This window comes from Brienomyrus brachyistius, chromosome 9 (assembly GCF_023856365.1).
Source record: "Brienomyrus brachyistius isolate T26 chromosome 9, BBRACH_0.4, whole genome shotgun sequence".
In the NCBI taxonomy this organism is placed as follows: domain Eukaryota; kingdom Metazoa; phylum Chordata; class Actinopteri; order Osteoglossiformes; family Mormyridae; genus Brienomyrus; species Brienomyrus brachyistius.
The window spans coordinates 18,847,705-18,872,023 of NC_064541.1; the positions used below are offsets into that span (position 1 = coordinate 18,847,705).

Here is a 24,319-nt window from a genome sequence, read left to right on the forward strand (position 1 = left end):
AGTTCCAATAGATAAGTGTCTGTTGCAAATTTGGCACTTAAATAACTGCAGGGACAGTGGGGGGGGTTTAGTTTTTATCCTGCACATGTGAGACAGTCGCATGGAAATCAGGCAGGGCACATTGACGCCCACAGTCTGTGGCATTTTCTGTCAGCCGCAGTACAGCAGTGCCTTCTGAAGCTGTGTTCCTCCTGCCTGAATACGTGCTGGAATCTCAGCTTAATTTGTCACGCTGTCTAGACAAGCTATACTGGGTATCAGAATGTCCAGTCCAAGAAACTTCGGCTTTTTATTAAAATAATGATTGAAAATGGTACCTCACCTGATGTTGCAGGTGCAAACCCAATTAAATTCTCAAACTTGTAAGACTGTAGCTAACGGCAACTGCATGCCTGTTTTTTTTGGTTTTTTTAATTCTACGTGGCCCAGTGTTGACGGACAAATAAACTTTGAATGTATTGTAGCCGTCCAATATCAGTCTTATTTATTATAAAAATATAGGATTGCTTGTCATAGGCTCCAATTGCAACCCCGACACACACACACAAATTCATGCACATTACCCTGAAGAAAATGTGCAATTGGCATTCGGGAAGCTTATGGTACCCTGGCTCCCTCTCCCAGTCCTAAAACATGCTAAGGGGAACTGGAGCTGCCAGATTGCCTGTAGGTGTGACTGTGTCTGTGAGGGGCGCCTGCCCTGCGGTGGGTAGGTGTGACTGTGTCTGTGAGGGGCGCCTGCCCTGCGGTGGGTAGGTGTGACTGTGTCTGTGAGGGGCGCCTGCCCTGCGGTGGGTAGGTGTGACTGTGTCTGTGAGGGGCGCCTGCCCTGCGGTGGGTAGGTGTGACTGTGTCTGTGAGGGGCGCCTGCCCTGCGGTGGGTAGGTGTGACTGTGTCTGTGAGGGGCGCCTGCCCTGCGGTGGGTAGGTGTGACTGTGTCTGTGAGGGGCGCCTGCCCTGCGGTGGGTAGGTGTGACTGTGTCTGTGAGGGGCGCCTGCCCTGCGGTGGGTAGGTGTGACTGTGTCTGTGAGGGGCGCCTGCCCTGCGGTGGGTAGGTGTGACTGTGTCTGTGAGGGGCGCCTGCCCTGCGGTGGGTAGGTGTGACTGTGTCTGTGAGGGGCGCCTGCCCTGCGGTGGGTAGGTGTGACTGTGTCTGTGAGGGGCGCCTGCCCTGCGGTGGGTAGGTGTGACTGTGTCTGTGAGGGGCGCCTGCCCTGCGGTGGGTAGGTGTGACTGTGTCTGTGAGGGGCGCCTGCCCTGCGGTGGGTAGGTGCCCCATCCTGGGTCATTCATCACCTTGCGCCTGTTTATTTCATGATAGACTCCAGACCCTCTGACTGTGCATAAGACAAACTGGTATGGAAAATGAATGGATGAATGAATGAATGAATGAATGAAAGCAGAGTTTGTCCTGAAACCGAATCACATGCCCAAATCTGTGTCAATCCCAAATATCTATTAAGCCATTAGAGTTTTGCAGCAACTCCAGAGATTCAATATATATGTTATATGTGATTACTACTTATGTATCTCACATATTAGTACTGTTTCTGGATGTTACGGATAATGCAGGATTATAGAGTTTTCTTCCCTAATGTTAATGGATTGGAAAATGTCAGGAGAAAACTGGTCACGTCGTGTCCCTGTTTGTAAAATTCAATACGTTTTTTTTTGTTTTTTGAGAGTTGTTTCATTGAGTATTGATCGGGCCAATTAAGGGACGGAAATGCGTCATGCGATATCTCCATACGACCCCCGAAAAACAACCCTTTTAAAAAGAAAATTGAAATGCTCGACACCTCCCAGTACTATATAAGTGGGACACAGTGCTGCGCCCACATCGACTCGATGGGAGCTGCTGGGAGCGCTGTTTGACTCGCTCATCCTGGCCAAATTTGATGTTACCCAAATATTTTGTAAGGTTATGGAATGGATATTTTTCTTCTGAGTGCAACCTTGCAATTCCCACGAAACCATAACAATTTTCCTCGAAATATCACCTGTTCTCAACACCTCAAAAGCCCCTCGTCAGAATAGTCTGCATATATTTATGTGATCATTGTACATCATTAAACTAGCGAAGTTTCACACATTGCCAGGGCGTGTAACCTGGAAAGACATAGTGCTTAGATTGAAGATCTGTACAAACCTACGCGTGCAAAATGAAACTGCTGTCGGCTGCGCTGCTCTTTCTTATTATGACGGAAGTTTTTTGCGAAGAATATGATCCCGGCGACTATGGAAATGAAATTATCGAGAGGGACCAAATACAGGTATGCATTTCATTGCTGGTTACTATACTTATTGTATTTCATCACCACAGTCACGTTTAGAGACTTTCGATTCTCTCCAAGACTTTCTCTGTACGTCTGTTGTTCTCTATTTCATCCAAGAATAACAAAAGAAATTAACTATTGTCATTTGTCATCCTTGTCTCGTACTGCATAAATGACTGATGGGTGATCGTAATTAAAATCAAGTATTAAGTCTTCTTCAAATTTGTTACATCCAAAATAAAAGCAGCTATCGATAAAGATCAAGTTATTCTTGAAATTGAAAAGGTTTACGGCTGATAAATTACTCGTATTATGTCAGTAATGCGAGACAAAAAATATTTATCCATATATAGATATTATAATTTCATCGTATACATCTAACCAGAATTCAACTTGAGAAACAGTAAAACTTTCTCTGTTCTGTACACATCGCCGTGTGATTTATCTCTATCGTCTGATTTAGCCTATTGCTGAAATATCTGTCAGCTCCGAAATCGGGCGAACGTTTGTTTGATTGCTTGACAGGGTTGTAATTTGTGAACGTACAAAAAGGCTTTCATATACAAGAAAGGCGTTTTGTTTAATTTGTAGATTATTCGCTGACTTCTCCGTTTACTTGTCACTTAATCGTGGAATTAGCCTTATATGCGGGGAGCCATATAATGGTGAGGATTTAGCATGTGAGTGAGTGAATAATCAACCGCATGCCTGCAGTGCAAAAACAGGCTATTAAGATGAATGGTTGGTATTGCAACACTCGGTTACCTCTCCTCGGCTTACTCCCTTTTTTACCTCCCAGGAGAGGCTATGAATCACAACGAAGTGATAAAGGATTACTGAAAATGATGCCATACACACGAAAACTAATAATAATAATAATAATAATCCATAATAATAATAATAATAATAATTACATTCCAGTTCTGTGGTGGATACTTGATTGACGGTTTGTGTTTGATTCAGACAGCGAATAGGTATCAAATATTATGTCAGTAACATATATTTATCTAACAGGATTCAAGGCTAAAGTCTGAGGCACTGAATACTCTACTGAGAAGAGCGGCAAGAAAACCTCGACCTCAGCAGTTTTTTGGTCTAATGGGGAGACGATCTTCCAGTAAGGATCCGATTTCTTTGCTGATTACCCATCTGCATGTGGCTCGGTTTTCAGTCTCCGTGTATCTTCATTAGTACAGGGCACAAGGCAGGGGTACACCCTGGACAGGGTGCTGCAGTGAACAAGGAGAACATACAGAATCCACACACACAGGGGACCCAAACCCACAGTGCTGAATGTATGTGCTATTTATACACTCGCATACACACTGTGCTGGTAGAGAACTGGCTCTTACTGAACTTAAATGGAAGACAGCATGACTCTCCTCTCTCCCTGGGACTTCTGCAACATTACCAAGGAGCTGCAACGGTGGGAAGTGGAACAGTGCACTGGGGAGAAACACTGCAGTTAAATGTGGTTTCCAGCTACAAGAACAATGGCACTGTGGCAGTGGAGCTTATAAAAGGAACCACAGTCACCGATATGTCAGGGGTAGATGTAATATAGCTGGACACACAACATTTTCCATTAAAAATGTACACACATGCAGTGTTCTACAGAGACGATGTAAGTTGGACTGCTGTAGGACTTATGGCATGTAAAGCGTGTACGTCGCTGTATGGCTCTGCTAGCGTAATGCGCTAATGGTTTATGCCTGTGGCCGTGTCACATGGAATAAGCTCCAGTGGATTCATCCGATATTTGACACTGCCAGATCTGGAATATTTAATACTTTCCATCCATCCATCCATTTTACAAACTGCTTATCCTACTGGGGGGTCCGGAGCCTATCCCGGAAGCAATGGGTACGAGGCAGGGAGCAACCCAGGATGGGGGGCCAGCCCATCGCAGGGCACACTCACACACCAGTCACTCACACATGCACACCTACGGGCAATTTAGTGACTCCCACTAGCCTCAGCATGTTTTTGGACTGTGGGGGGAAACCGGAGTACCCGGAGGAAACCCCACGACAACATGGGGAGAACATGCAAACTCCACACACATGTGGCCCAGGCGGAGACTCGAACCCGGGTCCCAGAGGTGTAACCCCCTTTTACTTTTAAAAAATAATTCCAATTAGTTCATAGTCAATAACCTCATAAAATACAATAATAATAATAATAATAATTTAATTCAGTCCCTAATTTTATAAGAGGAGCAGCTGTCATGAATATGCACAGTATGCATTAATAAATTAAAAAACAACATAACTAACAGTTTAATATTTGAATTATAAACAGACTCTTTTATTAGTCACTTGTCGCAACCTAATGTGCATTGAAATGTAGGCAAAGCTGTAATGCTAATATTGTGGGTAGACTTTTGAATGTTACATCTCTGCAGGAGGGTATCTGTCAGGGTTTCTGTCCTGAGGCACAGAAATTGGAGATATGCAAATCTGTGACACTCTGAATCTAGTGCAACCTCTAGATAAATTTTAGGAGATGGTGAACACTAATAACGAGATTATTCTATGGATAATCCCCGATCCAATTTCACTTACATATTGGACTTTCTGCAGAACAGAACATCTGCAAATATCTAAGGTGAGCTCAGCCTCACAATAAAATGAACAACTTGCCTTCACAATTATTATAATTTTTTTAAGCGAATATGCTTTAAGGTTACACAATATGGACAACAGAGGCAGCTGCAAACATATATAATCGAAAGCAAACTGCATGCAATTCTGATGTTTAAAGAAAAGTCAGAACAGTGATAATGGACACAGTAAAAGCTGAAGTTGTGTGATTTGAGGTGTTTTTGGAACTGAGAAGCAGTACTGTGTGAGGTAGAACACATGGAGAGTTTGTTAAACACCCCACACATCAAAACACCTGCATCCACTGGACTGGAGGTGAGCACAACACCTGCAGGTAGGTGAGCGACTCTTCCACAGAGGTGAGCGAGGCCAGAACCCGACCTTCATGATGAACGCAAAACTAAATATTTTGGGTTTTGCAGCTGAGTGGTAACTGGAAGAGGAGCACAGCAGTTATGGTGAAGGTCACCATTCTGAGAGAGGTAAATGGTTTGGGGGCAAATAGACCCCTCTCAGGCTTGTACATCTGTTGTTCCAGGGCAGAAACTCAATTCCTTTGTGGGACTGATGGGCAAGAGGAACCAGGGGATGGCAGGTAAGAGAGGTGATGCTTTGCTGGAACACATCATTCCCCTCTGCGTCTATATATACATACAGACACACACACACACACACACACACACACACACACACACACACGCGCGCACACACACACACGCGCACACACACGCGCGCGTATATAATTTACCATTCAAAGTTATCATACTTAATTAGCATGTATCCAGCTAATATTTCAATTATCATACCAATGACGTGCATGTCTGCAAGAGAGCTGGATTATGAAAGGAGAATATTTCATTACACACGATGTAACTGGTGAATCGGACATGTTTTGTTGTAAACCTCTCTATTGCAGGTCTGTATGAATGGAACATGCCAGAGAAACAGCAGCAGTACCGCTAAGTCCTACAAACTACAAACATAATAAGGATGTTTCCGTCACGTGGTTCAACAGCAGTGCTGCAGCTCCCTTGAAATATGTATGTTAAAATTTTGGACGCTAGCTGCTACTTTCTTTTGAGATTTTTCATTTTGAAGATACAATAGTATTAACACTGCCTTCAAATAAGAGGTATATCTTGCTTTTGGTGCCCGGCATGGACTAAATCAAATTATTTGCCCTTTGAAGAATAGATGGCTTTGAAACCAGCTATCAAGTGAAGCCTTACCTGGTTAGACAGAAAGTTATAAAGTCGTTGTACGGTTATTCATAAATACTGCGTTGATGTTGATGTTGTTGCCGCTGCTGTTCTTGTGTTTTCTCACCTGTAACAGAGTACACATGCGCACATTGGAAAATGTTGCTGGTTCAGTTATTGTCCTTTCAGGATTTTGCTTTGATTTATTAAAACGGTGATAAAGACCAAGTGCGCTGTGTTGTTATGGTATAAACTCATTGTTCTCTCGCGTAAATGTTATCCATTATATTTTAAGGAAGAAAAAAAAAACAAATGAAGTGTACCAGATTCTATGTGACGAAAATCTTCTAAAAAAGAAAAAACACGAGACACGGCCTGCTGAGAGAAAGAGGACCTGTACCTTCGAGGCGCTATCCGTGCGTCTGTTCAGGTTTTAAAGTTTAAAAGTCATGCAGTTAGTAGCTGATAAATGCTGAGCAAATGAGTATGGCCAAGCGGACGATGAATGCAGTGAGAGACTGTCAATTTATAGGTCCGATTTAAATATGTGTGAACTCAAGCGTTTTAACAGTACATGGTAAAATACTAAGAATCAGCTTTATTTAAATCGCAGCCAGTATTATTTATCATGGATGTCACAACATAAATATCACGAAAAGGTAACCGCTAAAGAAATAACTCTTTTTTTTGTAGTTCTGACTGTTAAGCTTGTTGCTAGGCCGATGGTGAGTCAATGCAACGTAATTTCGTTCTGAAGTGCACTAACCGGTGTATGTTCTGAATGACAATAAAGCTAGCTATTCTATTGTAAGCTTCAATTTTGGGTGTAATGGCGCCACCTGCTGCTCACTAGCTGTTTGCTCAGTGCAGGCATCCTGACTTCCGTCTTGTAACTGCGATAGAAGAGACGATATTTTGAGAATGAATCTGGGGATTCATTTGGATTCTCCTGCTCTCAATACGTCGTCCAAGGTGCCATCCAGGTGCCTCTGTGTCCCCTAAGTGACCTTAATACCTTCCTTAAGTCCATCCTGATCAGATTGGGCATCTTCTGCTTCCCTTTATAAAGTGCATATTGCCACAAAACTGAAACTGATGGGTGTTGGTGATTAAGTTTGAATTAACGACAACAGTGAAACATATATAACGTAGTACAGTAAGAGTACTCGGCAAGTTGAGATGACCCTCCTCTCTCCTCTAAGCCAGTTTCACGAGGTGGCCTCCTGAGATGCTTTTCCAGCTGTCCCACATATATATTGAACATTTACTGGCTGCTTTTTCTTTGCTCTCTGGAAACGTCTCTAAAACCATTTCTACTGTGGTTAGGTCAGGTGGCCAGGTCACGTGACGCAGCACGATCGCTGTCCTTTGTAGGCGGCTTGGCTGGGACTGTATACATAAGTAACCAGGAATCTATAAGTTCATGGGTACAATACAATTTGAATGTAACGGAGGAAAACAACTGGAGAGCAGAGACTCAGGTCCTGGCTGTGGAAGCACTGCCGTCATTTTCGGCGAATGCTTTTACAAGTTAGTCTTTGCCATGTATCCAGTTTTTATTTTGCCGCTCTGGCCAAAAGGAGCAGATAAAGGGAAGGAATACAGTGACAGGTGGGTCATGAAGCGACAGCACAGCAGTAACATGGCTGTTACTTTGGGGAACTTCCATTGAAGACAGCTTACAAACGCAAACACACAGCTATGGATGGCATCTCGTTCCACAGCTTGCAGTGCACGTCCCTCAATAGCCTTTATATTGCTTCACTGCATAGTCAAATCTGGGACACATAATTCAGGAGCTGAACATTACAATGCTACAGACCAGACACACGCCACACAGATTTTTCCCTGATGTACCTTGTCTTGAAACCTGCAGATGAGTTGGACAATCTTTACAACATAATAAAAAAGGTAAAATAGTCAGAGAGTGATTCACTGTTATGGTGAATACCGACACACACACACACACACTTTTATATTATTCGAACATGGGCATTTAAGTAGTGTGAGTCCTGCTCTCGTTTAGCTCCTGTTTGGGGGAAGTCTTGTGCTTTTATTTCTAAAATTAACCTGCGGAGGGCAGTATTTCGCCTTTTCATAAAGACTTAAAAAACAAAAACAGTATTTTCCTTGACGGCCAGCTTTGTTATTAACGTCTTTAAGGAAACATTCTTGAACTGTGACCTGAAATCACTGCAGCGCATGACAATAGAGAGACAAGGATTAAACAAGTAATTTGCCAGTTGAACTGCTTTTGGCGACTATTTGTGTAAATTGCACTGCAGGTTAAAAAAAATAAATAAAATAAAATAATTAGTTACTCGTGGATATTTTTAGCACGGATAGCAGAACAAAATATGGATACGATTCTATCCAATTAACGGGCTAGAAACAGGAAAAATAAATAAATAGCCAACAGGCGGCTTTGTTCTTCATACTTCAGAGCAGTTCCATTCAACTCTATTCTTAGGGGCCCTCAATAAGCCAGGCAGCCCCCCCCACTCTGGACACTGAACTCAAATGAACCGACCAGTTCAACAAAACCTCTGAACTCGCTGCCCCCCGTTCTTCCTGAGCTTTAAGACAGGCGGTGGAGGCTTTCTGGGCTGCTGTGCTTCAGAACCCGAGGCTGCAGTGGTGCCGTTGTTTCAGACGTATCTGTGGGTGCGGCTCCATTTCCTCTTCCTGTCTTGTATTCACCAGGTCAACTGCATGAAAACATTTGGCTGCCCTGCCACAATACACCTGCCGAGATGCATAACTGTAGAAACAGTCCCCCCCCCCCCCCTCCTCAAACTTGTTTGGACAGCAGTATATCCAGGTCACTCTCCGCATTTTCATGAGGCTGCCGGTGACGGAATTTTCTGAAAAAGCCAAAGAGCGCAGACACAGAGACGCCACTAGAGGGCAGCACAGTCTTCATAAGAAGCAAGCGTGGGGGGCGGGGGGGTGTGGGGGCCCAAAGGAATATCTTATCCCAGTAAAACCAAGTTCGGAAAATAACATTGTTTACACATTATATCAGAAACAGTTTTTTGCCTCTTATCTGATAAACACAACGTCATATAAAAGGTACCTACTCAGCAACAGATGTTTCTCGAGACCAAGCCCTTGTCTGAAAAGGCACCTGCACTAGAGGCCCCATCATTTGGAGACTTTGGGGCTTTAGTGCTTCATTTTCTTTCACGACGGATTTATTTTAAGGTATCGATTCTGACCTTTAGAAGGCCGCATACGTAAAAGGAGGTTTCACGGGGATTCTCATGTTATAGAGCGTCTAAAAGTGTCCCTCAGTTAGCAGCTGTTTTAGACAAGAGGAAGGACCAGATATAATTAACAAAGTTTCCTCCTGGGAGGTTTTGGCACATTTCAGCGCCCGTAATATAAACCATATGCACTTATTGGCTATTTATAATAATATTGATAATATAATATCACCTCTACTGTACATGGAAGACGAATTAAAAAGGCAATCTTGGTGCTGTTCACATTAGTAGGTAAACTTAATCTTGCCACAATATGAGCCTGGACGGCAGAGCAGGATCCCGTGATGTCATTTCCTGTCTGCGGACCAAAAGCGTCCAATCGGAGGGCAGGGGCTCGGGTCAGCGCTCGTGCTTGGATGCGCTCTCGCAACGTTCCACCACTGGCACAGCGCTGCCGTTTCCCATCTCCTCCTTTTTGCCCACGTTAGCATAGATCTCCGCAAGGACAGGACAGTGGTCGGATGCCACCCCCGCCCCACGACCAGTTATCGGGGATCCAGGGATTCGTCAGGCCCTCCCTCACCACCAGAGCGTGACCTGGAAAAGCCCAGCAGAGACATGGAAGGGTGTCAAGGCACAAAAACAGCCACTGCTGGGAGACAGAGGGATACAGGGCTGGAAGGAATAGGGACTCGGTCTTGGGGAGCCTGTCAGCACAGACTTTTTTACTTTGAGTTTTCCCCTGTTTTTGTGATAAGTAGGGAGGCAGGAGTTCTGTTGTTTATTTACTTCTGTTTGATAGGTTAAGATCATGGAAGGATAACGTCTTTTCTGTTTGTTAGTTTTAGTGCCTCACTCCTGAGGAAATTTGTGTTTGCTTCCTGTTTATAAATAATTTTTGCTGCTACTGAAATCCACCCGCTACCGTAGTACATTTGGGGAAGGGGGCGGGACGAGCAGCAGCATTTTAAAGTTAAATGTTTACGACTCTGTGCTTCCTAAACCAGGGTTGTCAGACACTGCACATACGCACAGACCTGTATAAGCTTTCTTGAGTGACCGGCTCAGCCAGATGTTGTCAAGGCAGGAGGAGCCCTGGGGAGACTTGGTGCTGATGTTTGTGTATATGTTAGGAGGTATAAGAGCGCTGAACTTCTCCTTCTTCAGGAGGTCGAGCTCTCCGCTGTCTGCTGGACGCCCAAACTCTCCCAGCACCATCACGTCTTTCTCTCCTGTGGAGCAACAGACACTTCAATGAAACAGACACACACGGGAGATCACACGCGAGTTGCTTACTCCTTCCAGATATGCTCAAATCTCCTCAAACCTGACCTCTCAGGATCTCCTGCATGCTGTCGGTGAAGCGCAAAGCCTTGTGGGACTCAGAGTGGTTCCTCCCGTTGGTTTCTCCCTCAGGGACTGGACCCCTCAAACGAACGTTCACAACAGTCAGCGCCGACGACCCAATCTGGACAGAAAATGAAAGAAAAAATGATCAGTTTCAGCAGTGAGCTCCTGCCCGCACCCTTTATGCCACTAATAAAATTCTCATTTAAATAGTAAAAATATTATGCAGATCAACTGCTACTTTTTAACATTATATATACTTTATCTTGGGGGTATGTCATTTGCATACATTACTGAGACATTTAAAGTGCACAGACACAAACACATATAACAACAGCAAAGATAAAGTGCAAAGACAGTACTGGAAGTAAACAAACCGCGGGTATTTATACGATTTACAGAGTTACAAACAAACCCCTGCAGTTGCTCTTCTTGTGGTTAATAGTGTTATATTTGAGAAATACTGCAGCCGGTACATGTACTTTAAAGAACTATAATTAAGCTGCATTTTCTGAAGCTTAAAAAATGACAGTAGGTTAGCCGAGTACAAGCATCCCACCCACAATGCCAGTTTCCACGACATCACTCACGTTAAAATGAGCGAGGTAAGGTCGCGGGTAGCCGTGGCTGCCGTTCCCATTGACGACCACACTCTCCATGAGGGTGGCGTCCTTCATCTCGATGCCGGGGCTGGTGTCCCACAGGAATCCGGAAAACTCCACAGTCTGGGTGACAGAGAGGAGGGTTACGAAAGATAGATGTCTAGAAACAACTGGATTCTGGACGCTTGGTTACTGGGAGGCAGGGACCCGTGTAACTGAATGGGTCGAGGCCAGTAATAACTCCATGTTGTCACAACCGTTACTACAGCTAAGGGTTGAGAAAGCAGAAATTAGGGCAGAGGGAAGCATAGCCCTGGTCTGTCTCACACTTCCTCAAGCGCTACTTGTCTGAGATTTTCATCTGCTTTCCTTGCAATCACTGGATTTCGTGGAAGCCCACTGTGCCGTCATGGGTCAGTGTACTAACGGTGAATCAGATGAGCTTTCTGCTATCATGCTCCACAGATGTCGTCCTTTACAGTAACGCAGCGCCTGAGCAGCTTGTGAAGAGAATACAAATGAAACCGCCCCACTTCAGTATAATTATAATCATTTGATTTGTTTTATTGGATGTCCATGAAAATAGACTGTAATCATGTGCTGTGTACTACTCCTGGAAACATACAGTACTGTGCAAAAGTCTTAGGCAGTCAAAGAAAATAATGTTTAAATGATCTTGATGTTGATGTAAAACTATGATATTATATCTGTCAGTGTGTCAGCTTAGCCAGTTCAACACCTCTCCTAAAATCACCCCAGTATTTGCAGCAATCGTCCAACATACTCATGTATTTTTTGACTCATTAAGTCAATTTTTGCCCCACTGAGTTATTTAACTAATTAAGCTCATTAATTAATTGAGTGGGTAGTGACACTTAAATACATGGAATGTCTGAGGTGCCCCTGAGGGGAGGTTTGGGAACCAAAGCTGCATCGAACAACATCTCACTGACTTTTTGGAGAACAAAAAGTTCTAATGTTCTAATGTTCAACTGTGGTTTTTTTTCTGAGCAAATATACGCTTATTACCCAGATAAATGGCCTTACACATTTCCATTGACGGCCTAAGACTTCTGCGCAGTACCGTACAACCATCCATTCACCTTCCATAAGTGTTTATCCAGCCACGACGACCCCAGGAAACCAGATCCTCCGGACAGGAAGCCAGTGCATCGCAAGCCACACTCCCAGTCACACACTTAAGGCATCGCGCATGAACCATACTGTCTCGCTCCATATTGTCTCCATCATCACTACTTCACTGTTCATGCTTCACTGTCACTCAGGTTTCTTACAGTTTACACTGTTATGCTGTCATCGCACAATGCACTTTAACTTTATAACTGCAGCCTGCACATCTGTAAATCTGTTTCAATCTGTATTATATTCAAATCTCTATTCATTTATTTTTTCCTCACATCCCTTATAACTGTATTCTTGCTTATTCCTTCTTAAATTATTCTGATGTTGCACAGTCAAAACGGCGGCTCAGGATACATTTCACTGCATGTTGTACCTGTATAACTATGCGTGTGACAAATAAAGAATCTTGAATGAATCGTACGCAAGAGAAAACCAGTCACACAAATGCAGGCCGTGTCACATGACACCAGCTAGTTACCTCACCCACTCCAGTGGCCCTATTTTAGCCAGAGGAGTTTCTCCTGTTGGGCACCTCGCCATGCCGACCCACCTGCTGCCATCTCTCTAGGCCACGGTGCCCGCTTGGCACTCACGGGGTAATCAGCGATCCATCGCCGCAGTCACGCCCCGAATAAACAGAACCTTTCTGCAGTGGCGCTCAACGATCCGAGTCAGGACAGCACAATCCCAAAGCCGTTAATCGAAAAGCAGCTGAAGCCATGGCCACTGGCAGTGACACGCCAGCTACGGTGAGGGATTGGCCGACTGCTTTCTCAACTGCGCATTGTTTTGGACAAAAGTGTCTGCTAAGTATATAAAATGTAATAAGAATGAGATAAGGGCGTGTTTGTTGGTGCGTTGGGGACTGAGACTTTAAAGGACAGTCTGTGGCTGGCAGCTTTTCATAGACATTCATTTCATCACTACCATTTCAACCTTTGACCTTCAGCCCATAAATGAAACAGTGGGTCCCTCCGGGTTTGCTGGCCGGACTTCCCCTACCTTGTGGGATTGCCTCGCTGGCTTTTCCGAAACGGCACATTTCCACGTCCCCCGGGAGGCTTTCCATCTCCGGATGCTGGCCAAGCTGCCTTGGTTCAGCTCCGTGCAGAACTGCAGGTGGGGGGGGGGCAGTTAGTCAGCACGCTCGTCAGTCCAGCTATTTGCCTGCAAGGTTCATTCCTGGGAGTCCGTCAGGAGTTATTCTTGAAGGGATCAAATGTCACATCAAGCTGTTGGGAGTCAGAGGTTCCAGACCGGGACGGTCACGCAGAGAACGTCAGCCGCGGTTCTTAATAACGACCCATTTAATGCAGCGTTCTTTAACATTCAGCATTCAGTATTCAAGCGACGCATCGTCATATGTGCACCGTCTATGCAATGAAACTCTTAGTTCACTCTTCCAAATGCTGCAAATAAGTAAAACAAAACATAAACTATACACATCCACTACTGATAAGAAAAGATATATTAGTTCGAAGAAAATAAAAGTAGTTACCAATGTAAAATATACACTCATATTTATACATAAAAACACACATATGGATATTAAAACATAATGCACACCATGGATGGGCTGGTGCTTATCAGTCCATGAAGTGTCTGTACAGATTCCAGGGAGTTGTCGAATTTTTTCAAGGCAGCCAAAGCACTTTACAGAACAGAATGGGGGGCCACTTCAACCAGCACCACTGTGAAGCCCCCACCTGGATGGCAACCATTCTGCACCAGTGCTCTTAGCACACATCCGAAGTGGCATCTTCCCATTTGCCCACCAGTACCACACTTGGTGCACATGTTCACACACTAAGCTCCAGTAACCAATGGTGTCCCGTCTCTCAGATAAGCCAAGTGCAGCGTGCAATTTATCCACACTTTGGGAAACACCTTCGGCTAAGTGACAGCAATGCACTGCATCGGTGATGAGTGATGTTTACATTGAACACGGGGAACAGAGCTCCTAAGACGCTTACATGTACGTTTAAGCACGCATAGTTGTATAACAAATATTTACATAGCCTAGGCTACAGTGAAGGAAAACCCCAAACACAACTAACACAAGTGATAACATAGTTGGTCACCTCTTCGGATATCAAGTGCGTTCCGTCGTTTTCAAGAAGTGTCCAAGCACTCGCAGACTTCGTGGACTTCACGTCGTAAAAAGTGAGTAGATAAGGTGGTGAAGGGACAGGAGACAGTTCACCAGTTAGATATTGGGGATGATTGGGAGGCCAGATTTGACAGGGCAACAGTGGGTAATTTTAGTCAGGACATTGGGGTCCCACCCCGACTCTTTGGAAAGAGCCAGGAGAGTCAGGAGCTCAGTTTCAAATCTCATCCAAAGGACGGCACCGTTTAAAGCACAGTGTCCCCATGACTGCACTGGGGCACTGGGATCCACACAGACCACAGGGGGAGCTAACCTGTTTGCCACACCAACACCTCTTCCAGCAGCCACCCAGCTTTCCATCCAAGTATTGGCCCAGCCCAAACTGACTCTCGCCGCGGAGCAGGGTTACAAATCACACCACCACAGTCGAGAGAGTTCTCCATGTCAACATTAAGAGGAAGTTTAGATTTCCCTTTTACTAAAGTCTGCAGAAGACAGGACGACAAACCGATCGATTCCATGTCCGCCACCACAGCTCTGTCATTACCCATCAAAGTGATGCCTGGGGGGGGGGGGCGTGAATCCCTGCCCACAACCAGCCCAGAGTCTCCTGGTCTGCTTCTGCTGTGGATGTTTCATGAGTCGACCTCACTGTGATCACCAAGGAGGAAGTCAGCTGTCTTTCCACAAAACTGCCGCTCTGACTCACTTCGGCAGACTTACGTCAGAGGTAGCTGCGGAATACCATACCGTGATACTCCCCATTAATCAGTCTACTACACCTGTACTATAACAATACAATGTCCCACGCATAATAACACCTGCTGATTATGCATCTAATCTCCCATAAGTACTTAGTATAGGGTTAAGGTGAGTGCGGAGCCTATCCCAGAGAGGGAACAGACCGTACTTAATGCCAGTTTCATTATACATAAATTTACAGCTATACTATTATACAAAAAAGAAAAAAAAAATAAGCTAAACAGAATTGCAATGGAGCAGCATAAATGGTTCCAGGTAAATTACCAGCATATATATGTTATTAAACAGTTATAATTCTTTTGGAGTAACGCTTTGATATGGTCCATGGTCCTTATGGTGTTTGTCTGTCCAAGCCCTCTGATTGGCTGTCACAGAGACAGGACTCATGACATTATGCCTGACGCAGGCGACGCTCTCCGAGCGAAATACGATAGGCGCCGCATGACGCAAAATGCAGAGCGAAAGGACAGAGTTCACCGCTTAAAAGGGGATCGCCTCAACCTGCACACAAGTTTGCAGGACCGCCGGCACGGTGTCGGGGAAGGGAAAGTGACAGCCACTGCCTGCCGGGGAATCCGTGCGAGACTCACAGCTGGGAGCACTGGGGGAGTAGGGAGGGAGGGGGCTCCACCTTTTCAGGATCACTTCTGGGGTCACTGTTGTCAAAACAACAGACCAGCAGAAGCTGATATGCAAGCCTGGCAATAATAGAAATGCTGGTCAGTCCAGACCTTTTAAATCCCCAAATACCAAACTAAATTCCATCCATCCATCCATCCATCATCCCATATCCAGTTTAGGCTACTAACTAATCCCAACCCTGCCTAGCTGGGTTTATGAGACCATAAATCCCAGACAATCTGTAAACCTGACTTACCTATTAGAATAAAACGATCCTCTAAAGCATCCGCCTTTAAGGATTCTGAGCATTATGTTCAGCTGACTGATCCAAGAATATTATCTTGAGATTTATTTAAACACTCAGCGCAGTCTGGCCCGGTTTCCTACTTAATTTACAGCCCGTCCTTACTCTTTACGTATTCCGAGCTTCTCGAAAGCCAGGAATCCTGATGTAGACCTCCATGTAGACCTGCCAAGCGGAGGAAGGACCATAGCAGCGGACCTGCTCTAGACCCTGAGGAGGGGCCTGATTCATTCATGCATCCGTCGCAGCCCCCACCCCAACACCTCCAGATGCAAATCTCCGTCTAAACCAAGACCGGCCTGACTGATGCTGCAGTGCTGGCACAGGAAGCGGAGTGAGCAGGAGGGGGGAGGGACTGGGAAAATGAAAGAGGGGGGCGACAGGGCAGCCGATTCCTGTGTAAGACAACATTTTACTGGACGGTTCTGTCGGGGGTGGGGGTGGGGGGGAGAGACCTGAACACATGCAGTACCAGAGTCTGTTTATTCCGGACCTTGTGAGAGGAGATTTGACGTGGGAGAACCTGAGGCACATGACAAACTAAAGAGGAGATGCACCTTTAGCAGTTCTGTTTTCCAGACAAGCATTAATTTTGATATAAACCGGCGTGGGGGACCTGCCTGTGATTATGCACCATGAAAGAGCATTTCAGAAAGATCTGAGGTGGGATGGCACTGAAGGGACACTATGAGTGAGCTGCAGTACAGAATTCATCCACCCCTTTATGTAACAGACTTTTTGAAGCAGTTTGGAACACAATTAGCAGTTTCCCCATGCTCAAACACAAACGAATCAGCTAATTACCATGTCTGAGCAGGGACGTCGGTAAACTGTCTGGCAAACTGGCCTTCCAGGGATGGAATTAGGGAACCCTGATACAAACACTCCTAGGAAGAGCTCATGGAACAGCCAATGAGATGCAGCCTGCGCTTAAAGGAAGAACTCAGAATAGCCAATGAGCAATGGCCCTCGCTTAAAGGAAGGGCTCGGGGAATAGCCAATGAGCTGCAGCCTTCACTTAAAGGATCAGACTGCTGTTGATCTCTGTAAGGAATTACCATAGCACCAGTGTACATGCAAGGAGAGTTTGACTTGTCCAAAAAGGAGTGTGAGAAGATAGATGAAGGCAAGGGTGGATGGGGAAGATGTAGAGAATGTTTACCTTCTCTAAGGCCTCTCTGTCAGCCAGGTCCTGAACAGCTAGGAGCTGGATACTGGGGAGAGATGAAGACAGATAACTGGTGAACTATTCCGTGTTACTACCCATTCAGCTATAAAACGATAAAATGCTACAGTCCACAGTGTGCTTAATAGCTGCCGCAGGTATAATATTTACTCATTTAGCCTTTGTAAAGGGGAAATGACCTACAATTCTATAAACACTAATTAACTCGACCACTGAGAGGGTCACAGTCAAGTTTGTAGTTCATGTAGTATCACTTATTTAAAAATAATTTCTCAAAGGCATTCAGCTGCAGCTGTATGGTATTCCTAGCACGTAAATGAGAGACCCACATATAGACCTACACATAAAAGAGAAACTCAACTAATAAAAACTTAAAACCAAACTGTTCAACTTACACAGAAAAACCACACATATGGATAAGAAAATTTCAAGAGAATAATGTTGCAGAGACGGCGAGACGATTAACTGCAGTTGGACCAAAGTCACTGTGCCCTACAGTACATATTACATAATCGCCATCTGCAATTGAACTTTTTGTGTCATTGCTCTGCTAACTGAAATTCGACGTCAATCTGCTGTGCAGATTTAGGTCGTTCGAGCCGGCAGTCAGTGCCTCGTATTTAAATTGACCTCAATTGCGACATCTGTGATCCAGTTCCAGATCTCAAAGGGTACTGTATATGAATCAGATCAGCTGACGTGCTGGGGACATCACCGATTCCCAGTATCCTCACAGCCGGCTCGCAGCCACGCTGACATTCGAGCAGCAGTCCGCTATTCAATATTTATAGCGCTGACGCGGAGAAGCCCGGTCCCGGTGGGATAAGCAGATCCTGCACGTCGTACCACATTGAGGTTCGCGAGACGCAAACACATTGATTGTGAAGCGTGGATCAACAACGTCTGTCCTGCGCAGCTGAGGACACCGGCTCCAGCCTGTTTGCCAAGTTATAAATCCCCACAATGTGGTTCCAACTGCTCGGAAATGGGAGTTCATTTCTGTTGCACTCTTTTATCTCCTTATACACTTCTGCACCAAAGGGGGACATGGAAGTATCTTATATCATTAATTACTGACGAGGCTATAGTTCATTTAATGCTAATTCATTCTGATGTTTATCACCTTTACTTTCCTGTTCTTTCGGTCCTCTAACGTCCTGTTGGAAACACACTTCACTTTTCATTTATTTGGCCCTGATGCATCGCGAAAGTTTTATTTAAAACCGAGTAACCACCACTGAAGATAGCTGGAATAAATCTCTTTAGTTTTTCAAAAGCAATTAATTAATATCGCGATTTAATCCCTTGGGTGTTGCAGAGAATAAAGACTGTGACCAATGAACAGCCGCCAAAGACCTCAACTAACCGAACTGCAACGTGTTCAGTTTAAATGACACGCCCGAATCCTTAGGAATGTGCGAAGCTGTGAGGCGGAGTAGCAACGCTGCCCAGAATCATTACGAACCACAAAATGCAAAATGTTTTCCTCAGGGTTGTTGACTCCGGCCAGTAGCATCCCAGAGGAAGGCAGAACCGTCAAGGAAATGTGTTACTCATGAACACGGGGAATGTTTTCTGAGAGTGAAGCAAAGGCTAACAGAGAGAAAACGGACCTATCAGCAAAACCATTCAAAATTGTTTGAAGCCCCCTTTTCTCAGTGTCAGCGTAGTTACTGTGTTTTTCCTTTGTAGGGCAGAATAGCTCAAGTTCCATGTTATAAATGGAAATAAAAACACTCAACTAGCAAAATGACCACAGTAGGGATGGGATGTGCGGTTTTTATCGAGGCATCATTTAAACAATACATAGGCCTACATTATGAACTTTAACGCATGGATGTGATTCTGGCTAAATGACAGCAGTATGACTAAACTGATGAATAACCCTGTCTGTTTACCTCCCTGCCCCAAAATACATTCCAGTCTGTATCAAAGCTTTCTGAAATGTGTACAGATGCCACTTACTTATGCTGCTAAATCTTTTAAAATCTATTATTAAGAGGGACACAACTAGTACACTATTGGTAAGGAAGACCTGTCAGGGATGGTGCCGGTCAGACCCTGTCCTATGTGCCTTGTCCCCATTTAGCCAGCAGGTGTCGCTGGTCATTCTGGTTCTGTCTTGTAGCCCTTCAGCCCCTAGTGTGTCTCCTTGCTCCCCGGGCTGCTGTGTAACTCAATGGGTTGAGTTAAACAGCTCAGAGGCTGAACCCCGCCAATCATGAATCCTAGGCTGACTAGAGGTCAGCCTCACCTGCTTTTAAATATTTATTGCTTTGCTGTTTTAATTTGCACCTGCTTTTGTCTTTACCTTGTATTCTTGTTTTAGCTTTACCTTGCTGGTACCTTGTTTAATTTTGTTCTGCTTAGATTTATGTCTTCCCTAGTGTTGTTGTTACACTCTCGGAAAAAAAAGGTAAACATTTGTTCCTTTGCTTATCGCTGGGTCTATACCCTTGTAATTGTACCATTTAAGCTACAGAAATGGACTCTGAGAAACATCCAAAGATATGAACAGCATTAATGTACCATCAATGGTACAGAAATGTTCCTCAGAGTCCACTTCTGTACCTTGAAAGGTACAATTACCTACAGCTAAGGGTACAACTGACAGACCTTTGAGGGTGCAGCCCCAGTCATAAGCAAAGGTCCATATTTTTACCAGTTAACTCCCAGTTTTCTCTGTTTTCCTAGTGTGTTACTTTATGATTATCCATCCATCCATCCATCCATCCATTTTCCTTATCCTACTGGGTCGCGGGGAGTCTGCAGCCTATCTTGGAAGCAATGGACACGAGGCAGGGAACAACCCAGGATGGGGGGCCAGCCCATCGCAGGGCACACTCACACACACACCTTTCACTCACACATGTACCCGGAGGAAACCCCACGACAACATGGGGAGAACATGCAAACTCCACACACATGTGACCCAGGCGGAGTGCTAACCACTGCACCACCATGCTGCCCCACTTTATGATTATGTTTTAAGATATTTCTTATTTCTCCTACTTTGTCTCCTACTTTCTCCTTTATTTTGTGGTTCCCCCTTTCTGTTAAGTCCTCTTTTGCTGGAGCCATTCTGGGGATTACCCCTCTTTCTCTGCCCCACCAAAAGGTGACCAAATATGAATAAATATAACGACTGACGTAATTCTTGATTTAATAAATGTGGCATTTGATGGGACAGTACATTAGGATAAATATATGACCTATAGGTAAACATGAGATATTGTGACTGTATTCAGACTGTGTACTGATTGTATGTGCTGCTCTCATTCCACAGTATGTGCGAAGTTTTTCAATGCAATCTGAATGACAGGACAAAATAATCTTTTCACCTTCAACTTCATGGTGACTGTTCACTCCTAATTCCTCTGGATAACTATGCAATGACTTGCTTTTCAACGTTAACCTGTAAAAAGAGGTGTTGCCGTAACACTAACAAACGCAGGCCTTAATTATAAATGCGATAGGAACTTTCTCGAATGTCCTGGTAATATCGTGCAATTCAGCCTAAGTCAACAGGCAATATTGACACTCTGGGTTTGCTGTCTTTCGCGGGTGATCTTATGACAGCATGATATTTACTTTGTGGTAAACAGCAGATCTAACAAATGCAACAGCAACTACAAATAATTGTGAAATACAATGAGAACCCGTTGTCAGATCGATCTAACTAGAAATTGTTTTGTTAGTGAATTCCACTGTAAAGAATGTTCTAGGCACCATAGTTTGTTTAGGGCCAACCCCGGGGCTCAAGAAAAATTCCAAACAACATTTTCTAGAAAAGAAATCCCCAGCACACGCATCTTCAGGCGACTTTTTCCCTACTTTCACTCAGCAAGCAGGCTCGTCCCTAAGAGGCAGCGAAGGCGACAAGACCGCGCCCGCTGCCAGCGGATCCAGCGGGGTAACCTCTAATAACCCTGCCGAGCTGACCTCCAGTTACTTCTGCCTCGAGGGAACTCACTCAGCAAACTCGGGGACCACCCCTGAGCATGTGACCGAGCATGCGCGCGTGATCACCTGACAGCTGATCGCAGAGCTGACCAATAACATCGCGCCGCTCCAGAAATCCACCTATAGCGTGGAAAAGGGGGGTATGTTCGGGTTCCGCTTCGTATGCGCGACAATTACGGCTCTAGCTCAACATCTCTGCGTAAACGCGTGAATTTGTAAAACACAGAATGTGGATGGGCAGTGCTTAATTGTCAAAGGCATTGTGCACAATATCCATGTCATTGTTTTGATATAATTCTTATCACTCGGCTTCAGTCTACATAACTACGTTCCACTTTAATTTAACTGGGTGTCACTGTCATATTTTTTGGAGTACAGTGTGATTCATGTAGCCGACGACTCCGATCGTATTACAAAGTTTACAGTGCAGGTTGCAGTGGGTGGGATGTCTGTCTTTACTTCATTTCAAATATGAAAGTATCACATGTCTATGGAAATTGCGTAAAACATGCAAAAGACACGTCTCCAGACGCCTGCTGAGGTTGCAGACTTAAAACGAGGTTACAGTAGGTTAATTACTGGAGAACTTGGGCAATTATTATCATATATAGATCTCGCTGATACGCGAGTCTAGAAGCTGTCAGCGAACTTCCTTCAATATTCAAGACGCGTTCCCGTGGCAACAGTATATAATAGCAAACTTTACATATAAGAACTGTGGGAATCATGAACCTGCATGTGGAGATGAGCGCAAACTCACCCGTTCTCCAGAAGCGTCATGCACACGACCTCTCTCACGCCTGGGTTGTTTGCTTTCTCGATGGTGCAGCTCTGCAAACTCCAGGTGGCCACTCGCACCGCGGCTTTGCTGTCGCGCGTTCCTAAGAACACCTCCACTTTGGGTCGTGTCGAGATGATTTCCGCCGGGCCTCCAGGTGGAAGGTCCAGATCATCACTCCGAAGACTCAGAGACGTGGGGCTCGCGTGTGATCTGTTGGTATAAGTCAGCCCGCCGTTTGTGTTGGTGGAAGGCGCCCTGGAGCGCTCCACAAAAACCTGGGACCTTATTTTGTCCAGCAGAGAAAAATTGATGTGACTGACTTTCACCAGATCGTCTATAGTTTTGAATGGGCCGTGCTGCGTTCGGTAGTCAGCAATGTTTTTGGCGATCTTCTCCGTTATGCCGCGGATGCTGACAAGCTGTGCCTGCGTAGCAGTGTTAATGTTCATGCCGGTGTATGCCAAGCGTTCGTGGTTCTGGCGTGCGGAGGAAGGAGAATATTGCACGGAACCAGTTCTGTTGCTGACGCATATTTCCAGTTTAATGACCTCCAGTTTGGCAGCACCTATCCCGCTCACCAGTGCTAGGTCCTCTACTTTCTTGAAACCTTTGATGCATTCGCGGTACTCAACAATGTTCTGCGCCACAGTGCGGTTCACCCCCGGCAGGGTCATCAGCTCCTCTTCGGTGGCCGTGTTAATGTTGAGTCGCTCCTGATTGACCATTATATGACTGAAGTTGCAGGCCGCGCTATACTTTCGTTTGCTGTGACAGAAATCATCCGGATCTTTCGGAATCGGCCGGTGACAGCCCAGATTCCCCCCCATTATCTAATCACCTGCCAGCAAAACCTCCTCAGACCATCGGCAGAAGTGCACGAAAACACAGAGTAATAAGTGACAGCACCGGTCACACCTCCGATACGCAGCGCAACCTACATGACTGACGCAGACATCAGTGACAAACCTTAATAACGGTGATTAAAAATTAGTTATAAAACGAGGCTCGATTTTATATAACACGATCATAATAAACCCGACTAGTTAAATAATAAACCACTTCTGCATCCTTTCACACGCGCGCCGTAGCCTGATATCTGCGCAATCACGTCGTTGAATTTCTCGTATTTATCCGTATTTGCATTTTCCTGCGCTTCCCCGTATATCAGTCCGGTGTCTGGCGACATTCAGCTCGCTGGCGCACAGATCGGTCGGACGGGGCTCACGCTCCGGCCCCCCAACCCTCCTCGACAGACGTAATGAATTGGCGCAGGCGAGGCAGTGGGCGGGACTCCGGCGCTGGCTGACAGTCCGCGAAACAATCAGTTACTGCGTCTCCCGCATGTTAGCGGGCACCAACGCTGCCGTGTCCTTGACATCGCCACCTATTCTATAACAAAATCGGAACATGTACATTTAGTGCATAATAATTATAATAATAATCGATCCTTTAAACACGATCGAGGCGTATAAATATTACAGAGATACAAGCGGCTGTTGTTAATATATCGACCTTATATGAAGTTGCTCATAATAATATAACACACTTTGAGTAAAGGTTTACACATCTGTTATCTCGTCACCTTATGTTTCTTGATAATTAGAACATTATTTAAGTTGAAGGAAAAAACAAGTTGAATAACTACTCAAATGTGACACTTTATGTCACATCATGTTTATCTGTCGTCCTCAGTTTAATAATACGATTTTAAGGGATTTTTTTTATTTCTTGGAATCTGTACTTAAAACAAATTTTGAGAAAACAACCAGACTCATTACATTTAATTTTTATTTGTCGTATTTTAATTTTAAGTTTACCGTTTTTCTCAACAACCAGTCCTATGTACATACTTGCCCTCATTCTTTCACAGGTCAAAGACGTTAGTATAAATGAGGCCTCTAAGAATGTGTGCTGGAGAGACGCCTTACAGTAAGTTTGTCACTGTGAACTTTCAAACATGAGAATTACCTTATGGGGGGTTGCCTTATCAATTTTTAATCTCGGTACTTCTCCGCATATATAAGATAAGGCAATGTTTAAAATTAGGGAAACCAATTTATCCATTAAGTACCCAAAGACGTTTTGATCGCATTTGGCCACCTGAGATGTGGAAAAAGGTCGTTTTTTAAATGATCACTGATCATTTTTTTTAAACTTGTATCATTTTGTTTGTCAGCTAATTCTTAGAATTAATTGCACTAAATAACACTGGTT

At 44.7% G+C, this 24,319-nt stretch overlaps 2 protein-coding genes across 2 annotated transcripts; one reads left to right on the forward strand and one right to left on the reverse strand.

Moving 5' to 3' along the window:
* Window positions 1-1,822: 1,822 nt before the first annotated feature.
* On the forward strand, window positions 1,823-6,308 carry LOC125749199 (protachykinin). Its single transcript, XM_049026220.1, has 4 exons — window positions 1,823-2,275; window positions 3,293-3,395; window positions 5,420-5,476; window positions 5,798-6,308. The coding sequence occupies exons 1-4, from the start codon at window positions 2,165-2,167 to the stop codon at window positions 5,842-5,844; spliced, it is 318 nt and encodes a 105-aa protein (XP_048882177.1). The 5' UTR covers window positions 1,823-2,164; the 3' UTR covers window positions 5,845-6,308.
* Window positions 6,309-7,617: 1,309 nt separating this feature from the next.
* LOC125749198 (endonuclease/exonuclease/phosphatase family domain-containing protein 1-like) lies at window positions 7,618-23,360 on the reverse strand. The gene is given in 8 exon segments (XM_049026219.1): window positions 7,618-9,817; window positions 9,819-9,883; window positions 10,324-10,518; window positions 10,619-10,754; window positions 11,224-11,358; window positions 13,381-13,491; window positions 17,338-17,389; window positions 22,085-23,360. Coding segments are annotated over 8 exon segments (1,674 nt in total). The 5' UTR covers window positions 22,933-23,360; the 3' UTR covers window positions 7,618-9,685.
* Window positions 23,361-24,319: the final 959 nt, after the last annotated feature.

What these genes read in the sequence shown, in the direction of transcription:
- LOC125749199 (XM_049026220.1), top strand. Translation starts at nt 2,165, where the DNA reads ATGAAACTGCTGTCGGCTGCGCTGCTCTTTCTTATTATGACGGAAGTT. An exon ending in TCGAGAGGGACCAAATACAG is followed by an intron (nt 2,276 to 3,292) that starts GTATGCATTTCA and finishes TTTATCTAACAG; the next exon opens with GATTCAAGGCTAAAGTCTGA. An exon ending in AATGGGGAGACGATCTTCCA is followed by an intron (nt 3,396 to 5,419) that starts GTAAGGATCCGA and finishes CTGTTGTTCCAG; the next exon opens with GGCAGAAACTCAATTCCTTT.